At 44.9% G+C, this 13,650-nt stretch overlaps 1 protein-coding gene across 2 annotated transcripts in view; it reads left to right on the top strand.

Moving 5' to 3' along the window:
• LOC119387543 (T-complex protein 1 subunit gamma-like) overlaps positions 1-13,650 on the top strand; it is a 233,059-nt gene that overhangs the window by 212,160 nt on the left and 7,249 nt on the right. For both annotated transcript variants that reach the window (XM_049413538.1, XM_037654967.2), the window contains 8 exons: positions 4,078-4,140; positions 4,259-4,355; positions 4,586-4,706; positions 4,789-4,869; positions 9,190-9,295; positions 9,384-9,466; positions 10,277-10,343; positions 13,443-13,575. In XM_049413538.1, the coding sequence (XP_049269495.1) occupies positions 4,078-4,140; positions 4,259-4,355; positions 4,586-4,706; positions 4,789-4,869; positions 9,190-9,295; positions 9,384-9,466; positions 10,277-10,343; positions 13,443-13,575 (751 nt within the window). The remainder of the gene's footprint in view (positions 1-4,077; positions 4,141-4,258; positions 4,356-4,585; positions 4,707-4,788; positions 4,870-9,189; positions 9,296-9,383; positions 9,467-10,276; positions 10,344-13,442; positions 13,576-13,650) is intronic.

The following is a 13,650-nucleotide window of genomic DNA, read 5'->3' as shown; positions in this document are numbered from 1 at the left end:
GAAAGCAGTTGAATACCTAAAAATAGAATAATCATGTAAAGATCATTTTAAAGATGTGGAAACGAACTCCACATATACCACAACTAATATTGGTCGCACTTTATTGACTACATTTCCAAAAACGTTGATTTTCATAAAACTAGTGATGATAAATGCGAAGAAAATGAACAGATGATATCGGAGGATTCATGGCATCTCTTCTTGAAATGCGCCGATTCTGCAATTCATCAGCTTTTCTCTGGGCGCACCAATCAGCTGTGTGGCGTTCCGGAGTACTTTAAAAACGCTTCCGCCCTGAAGAAAAGGAACAAGTTCCAATCAGATAAAGAGCGCCGTCGGCTCGTGCAAAAGTGAATTCGTTTGTTCGTCCCAGAGCAGCACAAGTTTTATACATTTACCTACAGCCTTCGAAACGCGGTTATAGGCGATGGCGAGTAATTAACCGGAGATAAATGCAAAGCACATATTCAAGCACGCGGTTCTGTGAGAGTTGTAAGCCTGTAACTATATAGTTACGTCGCATGGGCTTCATGTACCGCTGCTTGTTCGTATAACGATTTAAACGCAGCATAGTGCCCTTTTCGAATCAGTCATTTTTGAAAACAATAACTGTAGCCCCACTGCAGAGAACAGCTACTCGGTATGGACGTGAATTCAAACTGACACAATGAAAGCCGCAACTCAAAGGGCACGCTCACCTGTTGTTCTTTGGGGGCCGGCACATATATTCCGGAACTTGTTCTGGAAGTATTCGAGCAACAAAGCACTATGCACAAACATCCCGAGTCGTAAAACATCGCGTCGCACAAGCACACAGCGAGCGCGCACCGTCAAACGGACGAGCGACGACGGCTAACGCGCGCCTTACCAACGCCAGACACGAAACTTTCCAACGGATTTCAAAGTCGGCGCGGCGGCGCCAGCAAGGCGGCGGAAAGCGCGCCTCCCGGAGGAGAGGGAGTTGATCCCGCCAGAGAGGGGGTTGAAGAGAGTTGGGAGAAAAGAGACGGAACGCAGATTTTAACTCTGATCCCACTCCATAGATGGCGGGTCAATTTGCCATACCAGTCACGTGGGTTTCTTTCACTAGCCTGACTAAACTGGCTGTTTACTACGGTTGCGTTGCATGACGGGAGCTGCAGAAAGCAGCACCTGGCCCGCACTGGAAACGTGCGAGCCACAGCGCTCAGTTTCTTTTTCTTTCTCTCCCGTCGTGCTGGCCAGAAAGAAAGTTGCATGCTCTACTCACTGCTCTCTCGTCGTACGCTCCGTCGGCGTTCCCGTCGGCGGCAACAGATCATCGCGGCGTCCGCTACGTTGATGACGTTGTCATGGCTACCGATGGCTTGCTCAACAAGTTCACTCGCAACAGGCGCCCGTTACTGTTTTCTAAATGCGCGCGCGCGGGTGTCTCGCACGCGCCGCTCACTTTGGAGAACGCCTGCGCGCGTTTGGACGCGAGGCGTGTGTCTAGTGCACCTGTATCACTTTGCGTCAGGCTCGGCGGTGGGCCACATTGCGACGCGGACGATAGAGGCGCGCTGGTCGCTTCTGCCGTCTTTTCTTGTTGCTCCCGGTGGTGGAGATAGCGGCCCTCACCATGGATGCCTGTTCGTGCACAAGTAGGCATTTCGTATACTTTGCGTCAGGCTGGCCCTTATTTTAATATCCCCCGCCACGGTGGTCTAGTGGTTATGGCGCTCGACTGCTGACCCGAAGGTCGCGGGATCGAATCCCGGCCGCGGCGGCTGCGTTTTCGATGGAGGCGAAAATGTTTGAGGCCCGTGTACTTAGATTTAGGTGCACGTTAAAGAACCCTAGGTGGTCGAAATTTCCGGAGCCCTCCACTACGGCGTCTCTCATAATCATATCTTGGTTTTGGGATGTTAAACCCCAGATATTATTATTATTATTTTAATATCCGAAGTCATCATTACGCACATTTAGCCACTAGCATTACTTATTTATGCCAATGCCGGTTAGTTCTGACTGGTCTGACCAACACATTTTAAATTGCAAATTAATTTCTAGCATTCACATAAGCTTTCAGGGGTGGGAAGAAATGGCTATATAGTATTTTCAAGACCCTGAACTGCTAGCAATAGCTTGAGGCACCATGGAAAGGTTACGTGCGGTTTCCAATTGCTCCTCCAAAAAATGCAGAAAAGTGTACTTTTATGCATGAGCATTTTGAGACATTGATAGCAATGTGTAGGCACTTTGGGTAAAACCAGAGTTGTATGTAACACATTACACGTAATCGATTAATTGTAATCAATTACATTTTCTTGTAATTTCGTAATATGATCGATTACTTTTTTGGAACTGTAGCGTTCTGGGTTATTCAATTACATGTTGTTGGAGTTGATTACCTGTAATAAATTACTTTTCTTTTCAAAATCAAGTTGTAACCAGTCTTCTACAGCAGTTCTCATCACGAAAAATACGCGACTGCTCTGTATGACCGTCTGACAGGACAAGGGGTCCCTACATAGCCCTTTTTTTTTTTTCACCTTTTCCTTGGCCTTACCTGCAAAGCCTTACCTGAGCGCCAGCAACCACAAAGCATGATGTTTCATAGAGCACATGGACGCTAGCATCGAAGCACTGCACAGCTACGAGCTGGCACACAAGGTGTTCCTACATTATAATACCTCCATTCCCTCCAGCGCATGCATTGAGAGTGTTCAGTGTAGCCGCTTACCTCTCAACGAGGAAGCATGGAAGAATCAGCGACGACAACTTCAGAAAAATTCGACGATTACAACACTGCCTATTCGATAAGTTGAGGCAAATGCTTCGGCGGCGCGCACCTCTGGATTCTGGCGTCGGTGTCGTTGAGCCTTTGCTCGGGCAACTCATTTAGCAGCAGCAGCAGACGCACTTCTGCCGGTAGCATCACTCATTGTTCAGAAAGAACTGGCTGAGTCTAGTTTGTGTATAGGTACACGGTTTACATTAAGAAGAGAACGGCGTAAGTAGTGTGACTGGCGTGGACAATTTCGTGCAACACAGTTCACATCAACCGCCGCATACGGAGCGTTGGGCGACTGCCTTGCTAACCGGAAGACCGCGGAAGGCAGCACATGAGCGCATTTCACAACAGCCGCCGCCGACAGGCCCCCGTTCATGCAGTGCTTTATTTCCATATGTGGTATCGGTGGACACCGTCTGTTGTCGTCTGCTGTGCTCCGCGTTCGCTCTCTTCCGTCCTCGTTCGCCCTGCCGGTTATGACAACACCGTTGAATGCAGGAACGGGTGTCTAAGAGCTGTGCTTTAAAACAACTCCTGTTGAAAGTTAACAGTGTGCAGTTAACAATGTGCAAGACTGCATCACAGAAGCCACAGTAAGCCTCCCAGCCTTCTATCTACCCTACAAGCCACAGTAGTTCGTTGTAGTTTGAGTAAACTTGTGCTATTGTGTTTCGGCAATAAAATTTTGAAGGAAAGTATCGCAGAAGTAGTCAATTACATTTCTTTAATTGCTCAGTTACATTTCTGGTGCTGTAACTAACCACTTCAATCAATTACATTTTAAAGGAAGTAATTGTAAATTGTAATCGGTTACTTATTTTCTGTAGCATGTACAAGTTGGATAAAACATGCTACAAAATGTTGCAGGTACAGTAGACCCGGTATGTATAACTTGGCCCTGATGCCGGCACTTGGCATGTGTCAACTCTGTGAAGAAGCAGTAATGATTAAGGCATCCTGATAGGCAACAAATTGTGATTTTGTTGGTGTGATAGGCTGTGAGCGTCTACATTGACCAACCTCATCGTGCAGTGCAGTAACCAGAAACTGCTTAATTGAAATTGTATTTTTCTGTCATCACTAACTGCTGTCATTCTAGCAGTGACACTCTACATCGGTGTAAAATTGTAATAGGCCGCAACTGATGACGTTTATCTTTTGGTTTATACATTGCTCATAAAGACGAGGGCAGAGAAGTGTTCTAAACATTACTTATGACACTGTCTACAGCCGTGCATCTTACAAACCAGCAGTGTCTTCTTTTGTTGAGGTTTGTTGCCGAGTGTCAATAATGTGGTCCCTTTCTTCCATTCTCTCCCCAGATGCTTATGAATCCCATCGGAGGCATCATCATGACAAATGATGGAAATGCAATTCTGAGAGAAGTAAGTGCCCCATGTTGTTTCTCTTCCTTTATTTCTTTAATCATGTGTGGGGCTATAGTATCCGCTATCAGCGCATTCATGGAGTTTGCAGATGTAATGAGCAATAACTCTTCTGCAGATCACAGTTCAGCATCCAGCCGCCAAGTCCATGATTGAGATCAGCCGGACTCAGGATGAGGAAGTTGGAGATGGCACCACATCTGTCATAATACTTGGTGAGGCGAAAATTATTGAACTAGAGGAAACTGCAACATGTGTGTGTGTGTGGGTTTCTTCAGCAACACTTAAACTTGCGTAGAAAAGGCCTAGTGTAGCACAACCACTACTGCATAAATAACAGCATTTCCTATATGTGCGTGTCATTTGTTATTGTGCCTAGCCTCCCAGTGCTATCACAGTCACGTTATCTGATTACATTCACATTGTTCAATATGTTGATTCACAGCTGGTGAACTTCTCAGTGCTGCGCTGCCATTCTTGGAACAGAACATGCACCCAACGGTCATCATCAGTGCGTATCGCCAGGCTCTTGAAGACATCATCACCATTCTGAAAGAGAAAGTCAGGTTAGTAGCAACTTGAGACGCCCCGCATGTTTTCGCGGCAACATGAACAGGGACTTACACTTCCCACCTCTTCACCTTTCAGTACCACAGTTGATGTCAACAATCCGGAACAGATGACCGAGATAATCAAGAGCTGCATTGGAACAAAGTTCATCAACAAATGGTACGTTTTTACACCATGGTATTAAAGCCAAGCTCATCTCATTGCTGAGCACATTCCAAGGAGAGTGGGATACATGAACAGTTGTGTGCAATAATTCAAATTAACATGGGAAGAAACCCTAGCTGATTATGATTAACTAGAAATTCCAAGCATGTGTTGTTCATAGCCAACTGTAGATTTGAGACATGAAATATAACTAACCATCATTGTTACTGTTCTAATTTTATTTCTCCTTGCAATAATGGATTGAGGTAAGAGTGTCCAGGCCTACACTGTCTCTATATTGACTTGAAATGGCAACAAAAGTTTCGAGATTGTTTGCTAAGGTGAGCGATGAGGTGCATGCTCCGCATGCACCTCATCTCATGGTACAAGATAGAGTTTAGCTCTCTGCTGAGGCATCAGCTGTATCACAGGCACATAGGTTTTACCAGATTTTCTCGCATGTAACCCTCACAAAAAAACTTCAAACTTGGAGCTAAAGTCAAGATAAAAAACACAAATTCCGATCTGCCAAGGTGGCTTGGTGGCAGTGCTTCACAGCTATGCAAGGAAGCTAGCTTCGCAGCAATACTCGATCATTTTTAGAAATTTTCCACAAATTGTTGAGGGTGCGAGTTGTACGCGAGAAAATACATCCTACATAAATGTTTGTATATTTTCTAATGTAAATGATAGGTTATTGTATATGCCCTTCCCAAACATGAATAAATAGTCCATCACAAATGTTTTCAATTGCCAACTAATTAGTGCTTTTGCCAACGAACAGTACATAAAAGCTCATTAGTTTAACACCCGTTAATTCGGAAAATCGGATCATTCGGATGTGCCCTCTGGTCCCAGCCAGCATATGCATTGTTTAATGGCATCAAACTCTTGTTAATTCGGTCGTATTAGGCCGCAACCCGGTTAATTCGGATGGTCCTCTGAGCACGCCGAGCGCGAAATGCCGCAAATGTGCAACGCAAAGGAACACAGGCCTTTCACCTGCATCGAAAATGCGGCTGCCTTTCATTTTCTTGACGAATACGTAAATCCAGCACTTTAGACAGCTGTGTGCTTTCTGAAAGGCGTGGTTGCCATCTACAATCGCTTTGTTGTTACATAATAGGTCATGGGTTCAGAACACATTTCAGCTTAAGACACGGGAGTCTTGAGCTATGGTCACATTGCGAAGTCACGAATAACAAAAATTGCGTCTTACACTGCTGTTTTGCAAAATAAGTGCTGGATTTGTGTATTTGTCAAGAAAATGAAAGGCAGCCACATTTTCGATGCAGGTGAAAATGTTTGAGGCCTGTGTGCTTAGATTTAGGTGCACATTAACCCTTTGAGGGTCGAATTTTTTCGCGAAATCCAGTCCAAAAATGTGTAATTTTTTATTGCTGAAATAAATTCTTCAGACGATTATATTTAAGAAAAAAATTGTCTAAAATTTTTTTCGTGAGCGTAAAGTGACTAAAAAATCATTTTTGTTGTTACATACACATGGTTTATTCGTAGTAAAATCAAGCAAAATCCTAAAAAAAACTTCAGTTTTTTATAAATAAAAATTATGCGTTGTATTAAACATAGCTCACAGACATACAAAAATAAGCGCACCAGAGTACTTTTCCGGTTTAAAATGTTCGTGCTCTAACACTAAAAACGTTTCAGCGTGTGATAGTCTTTGAAGTATGGCTCGCCACGCACGCTTTTCAGATGTTGCTCCTTGATCGTCATCGGAGTCTGAACTCGTCAAAAAATCCTCGTCTGACAAACTGAAATCCAATGAATCAGATTCTGATTCGGCACTTGGGGAATAGTCCGCATCGGAAGAATCGCTGCTCGACTCACCGGCAGCAGAGCAACCGGCGCATGCTTCCATAGCGTAAGCGAACTGCGTCAGTGAGCGCACGGAAGAAAACTATGGTTGTGCGCCCGTCCGGAAAGCAAAATGAGTGAAAAAAAACTACAGTAATCGTTTGTCTTATCGCTAACAAGATGTACATAGTTAGTTTTTCCGGGGGCCCAAAACAGGAAACTCAACACGGCGGCGGCGTTTGTGCAATTTAGCGCCGCACGGAAACGGATGTAATCACGCCCCAGGGAGCAATAAACGAGAGAGTAACAACCGGTCACCCTTTGAGAGATTAGCAACCAAACAGCCATCAGCTTTGCGGGCGCAAGAAGCGAAAACCACCCGAAGGACGGAACCGAAACCAGCCGGATCGCGTGCACGCGTTCAACTGAAAGCTGCCGCGCCTTTTTGGAAAGCACAAAAAAAAAAAAAGACTGACAGACATCAGCACATTCCAAGCAAGAGAAATGATCGAAGAAGGCGCGCGTTTGAAACCAACTGCGCAGCGGGCGCACTCGGTTGCGCAACTGATAGCCGGCGCGCCGTTTTGGGAAGCACGAAAAAAATACAACGGAGAGACATCGGCGCGCGAAAAAAATTCCACGTATTCCCGAAGTGTAGCAGCACAAGCCAAGCAAGAGAAATGGTCGAAAAAGGCGCGCGTTATAAAAATAAACGCTATGCCGTACATATACGACGAAAACCCTTTGGTACCAGGAAGCTTCTGCCGTACATGTACGGTTAAAACCCTCAAGGGGTTAAAAACACCAGATGGTCGAAATTTCCGGAGCCCTCCACTATGATGTCTCTTATAATCAAATCGTGGTGTTGGGAAGTTAAACCCCATCAATTATTAGGTGCGAAGCAGCTTATGGCGGGGGCTTTGTTCGTCCCTCCCTCGTTCCTTCCCGCGGCATCCACCCCCCCACTGCGCATGCGCGTCTCCTCCCCCTCTCTCTACTCTAGGAATCCTCTACTCTATGGAGCGGCGCGCACGACAGGTGGTGCAACAGCTGCATACTCCGCTGGGGGCACCACGGTAGTTATGCGGTATAAAATGACAAAGCGCGCGCGCCTCATTCTCCCTGCGCAACGCCGCGATGAGCGCCAGCGTCAACGCCACTGCCAGTGTCAGAGTTAGCGTCAGCAAAAGCGCAAGCGTCAGCGCCAGTGTCAGCGTCAGCGCTGACACTGGCTCCCCGCTGCTTCGCATCCACACATGGTTCCCTTTAGCGGGAGATGGTGTAATTTTTATTATAATTATTTAAATGAGAACTGCATTGCACCACTTGAAAACCACGATGTGATCAACTGTACTGCTTTTGCTAGTGCACACCAGACATTCCAAAATCCACAGTGGCACATAAGAAATGTGCCATGAACACATTTGCCGAGCGAATCTTTCTTTGTTGTGTTCAGTGGGTTTAACTCGTGGCACTCAGCTAGGTTGTTCGGACAGTGGTTCTCTGAGATGAGCAAAATGTTCGGTGTGTCCCCAGTGTGTGAGATGTACGTAAAAGCTCCACTTGCACCCATGGCAATTGGTATCTGCATAATTCTTTCATGAAGGATTTCCTCTATCAGCACTACAAAGCTTAGAAGTGTTAGTGAATCACATTGAATATGCTCTGATTACCTGTAGATGTTCATTTTGACTAGAACACAGACACGGATTGAAATTTCATGTACTTATACAACCTGCACATTGACACTTCTGATTGACTTGCACATCCTGTAGCTTTCATTGCTACGCAAGTTGATTTTGAGACCAGAGTTTAGGTCAGCTTCAACAAAGATCTTGCAAAGGTCCAGCCAGGCTGCTCCTGCAGGTACTGTCGTTGGCGTGCTGTATGCTAAGGCACATGCTCATGTTGTTTTGTTCACAGCACATACACTGGTGCATTTCCTTTTCCAGCTTCTGATTGCTATGGAGCACAGCCACATATTCAGCTTTCTTCCTTTGGTCTCCAAATGAGAGCATCCCTGCTTCATTGCAATTGAAGTTGCAGCGTAGTAGGTGCTACTTGTATGTAGCAGGAGTTTATCACAACCAAAGAAAGTGGTGCAGTTTTCAGCCACTCTGGTACAAAGAATTCGACAGTCTTAACGCAACTTTCGAGAGAGAAATCTGTTCCGATTTATACACAAGCTGTTAATCTGCAAGTGGTTTTCCAAGTACAGCTTTTCTTCTTAATGTTGTGTGCTCCTCCAGAAAGTGTGCAAAAGGTGAGCATGTTGCCTAGTAGGAGTACCTAAACAGTTATCAAACGTTTCAGTAATTGGCTACAGCGATTTAAATTTCACAATTCATGGCAATGCAGAGTTACCCAATTGGGACACTTGCTCTGGTTCAGCCATTTTCACAGAGTGATTAGTCGGCATGAAAATCACTGTTTGTACGCTCGTGTGTGCATTTTCACCTTGCTCTTTTCATAATGGTGTATTTGTTATAATCTGAGGCGCGCTGATTTTTTGTTTAGGAGTGACCTGGCCTGCAAGATTGCCATCGATGCTGTGAAGACAGTCTGCATAGAAGATGGTGGCCACAAGGAAATCGACATCAAGCGCTATGCCAAGGTGGAAAAGGTCAGTGCGTGAAGGCTTATTTGCTCTTCTAATCCATTTTATGTGTTTCTAAAAATGACATGTTATTTTGTAAACTTACTACTTCTAGGTTCCGGGAGGTGCCATTGAGGATTCATGTGTTCTGCGGGGAGTGATGCTGAACAAGGATGTCACACACCCCAGAATGAAAAGGTTAGTCATGTATAAACAGGCAAGGCTAAGCTTGAGCCTAATGTTCCAACACCTATAGTACCTATTAGGCAACTGACAAGTATGCAATGTCATCATGTACCACACAAGGCTGCATTTGATAAAATAAAGGAAATTGCCTTGTGGGTACATTAGGCAATATTTACAATAAGACATCACATTTATTTCTTTGTTGGTATCGGCAGCACTTGTCAGGAAATGCATCTTTGCACTTGCCGTTTAGTGCTTAGTTAAGCAGTGTTCCAACCTGCACCATATGTTTCACAAGGGTTCACTGCACAAGCACCAAGACGCCTGATAAGTGTAACTGGCAGGCCTTCACAGCCATTTTGGACACAGCTGTGTCAATTTGACCACTTGAGTGACATAAAAATGCATGCCTTTCTTTTTTAGACATTTACTGTACACATGAACGAATAATTTTCACTATAACCAGCTTGGTGGTGTATTTCTTTGTGGCATATGTCACTGTACTGCAAGCATCTTCAACGTAAATTGTGGACCAATTTTGTTTATGTGTGCCATACAAATGCTCCTCCTTTGAAACTTTTCTCAATTTATTCTTCTACTTTAGGAAATACACATAGGCATATTCATTTATTTATGTACTTACAATACCCTCTGGGCCAAATGGCATTGAAAAGGGAAGAAGTTGCAATAAATAAAATATACAAAACAAATGAGCTCAGTGAATTTAAGTAACACAATGATTCTGCTGGTTATACAGTCTATATTTACATAAAGCACAATTCTATTGCTGTTGGGCTTTAACAAACATATGAAATATTACAGGAGGATCGAAAAGCCCCGAATTGTGCTTCTGGATTGCAACCTCGAGTACAAGAAGGGAGAGAGCCAGGTAAGGTGTTATTCTTCTTTTATTGCAAAGTACCGGTTTCTCCAGCTCTTTGTGTCGTTTGAAACTCCCTTTCTGTCCACATTTTTATAACAGAGTTTAACAACACCAGTATTGACGAAGAAGCCCACTGTTATAAATATTTGTCGCTATGTTACTCATATTAAGGGGAGACACTGGTCTCGAAACGGAAAGTTTTATTATTGGAGATATTGTAATGAAATTGGGTGTGTATATGTATTTCTTCCTCCTGTTTTCAAAAATATAATTAGTTTTCATGTACTTCAATTAGTTATCAAATTGTGAGAGCATAAGTGAAATCTAATTAGGTAGTTTCTTACGGGTCATTAAGGCACTTTCCCTCAGTATTTTTAGGTTCTGTTTAAGATGCAGCTGTAGCCAAAGACCTGCCATGTGGAGCTATGCTATTATATTGTCACTGAGATATATCATCATATAAGAACTTTCAATTGTATTGACATTGTGTCATCTGGAAATGCAACTAGCTCACATTATTGTTCACAAAATTTCATATGTTCATCTTAGCCACAAAAAAATAGCATAGCTCCACAGTCCTATTTCTTACGAATTCAACGGTATAAAATTTATCAAAATTACCTTACAGAAACATAATGAAAAGATCCGTAAGGCTGGTCAAGTTGGCAAAAAATGTGAAGCTGAGAAAATCGCGTTTGAAGTTTGACACGCACTGTATAAATTTCAAAAAGGAACCTTTAATCATAAATTTTATTCACATGTTCCCCATCTGTTTCCCTTCAAAACAAAACAGAAAGTGTCTTGTTCCACCCAAGGAATCATATCTAAAAAAATTTTCCGATGTGTAAAGCATGATCAAAACCCCACCATGACAAGCGGCTGGGGGGTTCTGGAAAAGCCATGGGGTATGAGGCTCAAGCCATAGAGTTTCCTAAAATGACCTAGAGGGAACTCTGGCGCTGCGATCGTTCAGCCACCATGGGAATGATGGGTAGTACACGGATTTGCCTAGGATTCGTGCTTGTGGGCTTCGAACGCACTTGTGGCTTTGTTTATTGCTACGTTTTGGTTTTCTTTCGGATAAAAGAATGGATCGTTGTGAACTTCGTGACCAGATTTGAATCGGTGAGCCTAAAGAAGTTAAAGTGGTGAAGTGAAACTGCTGATTTTTGCTGAACTTCGTTTTGCGACAAAGCGGATGCAGGCGACGCGGAGCCAAACGGAGCCGAAAGAACGAAGTTTAGACAAATCCGTGTACTACCCATGATTCCCATGCTGGCTGAAGCGCGATGCATTGCAGCTCCCATAGACACTAGCGCCAGAGTTCCCTCTAGTAAGTATTGTAGGAAACTCTATGGCTCAAGCGACTGGCTGCTCATGCCTTTTCAGTCTTTAGGAAGAACCTTCTAGATGTTAGGCAGCATGTTACCCTGGGTAATAGGTTGCTATGCTTGAGAGAATACCTTCAAAGTAGTCCAGGACTGTAATCTTCAGTTGCACCCGTTTTGTGTCGCCTTGCAAGAGTCTTTTTTTGTGTTGGTGCTCTTCAGATGAGTTGCATTTGCCTTGCGTAAACACAGAGAGTCTTTTTCTAGGCTTCGTCGAACAAGGCAATCCCCAGCAACATAGCCCAAACTTGCAGCAATGGACTCGTTGGTTGCCCTTCTTCCTTGGTTGTAGATGGCAACAGCCTCAGCGGCAGCTCGCTTCACACTTTCCAGCGAAGCGTTCCCATTCTTTGAAGTTTGGGTCCAGATGACTGAATGAAGACTCTCACTCGCGTTCTGGGTCTTCTCTTCACAGCACCGTGCCAGCAGGCTCTCACAACTGCTGGCACGGTGCTGCGAAATCACAACTGCTGCAAGAAAAAATAAGCTTTACCGCAAGGCCGTACTCCTTGTCCGTTGCCTTCCTCATGCTGAGACTTTTTGCGTCGCATTTGTCGCACTTCGCTTGTGCAAAAAAGTTATTCAAAACTTTCATATCGACGAGCAAAAAATCGGTCCCGGCGTCACCGGTCTGGCGCTCCGCGCTGACTCCAAGAAGGTCGAACTTGCGCTGGGTAGCAGACTTTTCCAGACAGAACAGTCTTCGTTTGCGCCGATCTCTCAACTCGCTGCGCCTGCTCCGCCGTTGAGTAGTACGCGGCATCAACCCGAAGTGTTTCGCTAGTTGAACTTGGTCCCACGGTGTTGTCAGTTGAAGTTCCCGGCACATCCAAAGGGTCCGGCCGCGACTCCAACTCCGCTGCCGACGGTGCACTTGTAGCCGGCGCCTTCTTGTTCCAAGCCCGTTTTTTACGGCTTCCAAAAGCTCGTTGCGTCGATGGTTTCAGACGAGAGTCTCCAGGCATCTCGATCGCGTGGAAAAACTACCGGCACAAAGTGGAAGCACGGTCTGTCGAGAAACACGCACTACAGTGTTCACGCACGATCGCAAAAGCAGGCGCACACAAACGGACAGCCACGGCGGAGAACCCAACACAAAGAAAAAAAATGACGTGTCGGTCGCGCCAGCCAATGGGAGACTCGGAAAGGCGCGCTTGAAAAGCGCGCTGCGTGAGAGCCAATCAGTGGCCTGGAAACGACCTTCAGAAAACCCGCGACGGCGGCCGTTCTGCTTGAGCGACGCCATTTTGAGATGGCGCAAAATGTGCACAAAGAAAACAGCTTCAAATCTAGCCCAAGATGGCGGCGCTCGGCCCGCTGCAACGCTCATGGCGCGCGCGGGAAGTTCGAACAAATTTCGTCCTTTTCGGGACATTTTAGTGCTGCCGGGGTGCTTTGAAAGCCGATTTTATCGCGTTTCCCGACCGAATTTAGCGTTAGCAATTTGAGAGTAGGTGCTCAGAAGTACAAACGCCTCGAAAATAAGCTTTGCAAAAAATCGATTTTTTGACCATTTTTGACCGTTCCAAGACCCGCGTCTCCCCTTAACAATACTGGGCATGCGCTTTATAATTACAACATTTGTTGAGTGCTATTTCAGTGATTGACGGTCATCATCACCCTTCATCCAGATGATTCGATTAGCTTCCTCTGTTTTGTTTCCAAACGAGCATATTTTCAAGCCGTATGTTCAACTTGACAATTCACTTTGTTGCAGACGAACATCGAGATCTCACGGGAGGAGGACTTCACCAAGATCCTGGAGATTGAGGAACAGTACATCCAGCAGATTTGCTCAGACATTATCAAGCTGAAGCCTGATGTGGTGATTACAGAAAAGGGCGTTTCTGGTGAGAAACTATATTGCCATGAAAAAGAGTTGAATGGCCATTACACTTGACCTTGTTCACTTTATCGTACAGTGC

Source organism: Rhipicephalus sanguineus, chromosome 3 (genome assembly GCF_013339695.2).
Source record: "Rhipicephalus sanguineus isolate Rsan-2018 chromosome 3, BIME_Rsan_1.4, whole genome shotgun sequence".
NCBI classification, from domain to species: domain Eukaryota; kingdom Metazoa; phylum Arthropoda; class Arachnida; order Ixodida; family Ixodidae; genus Rhipicephalus; species Rhipicephalus sanguineus.
This window is presented reverse-complemented; position numbering and strand designations above follow the sequence as displayed.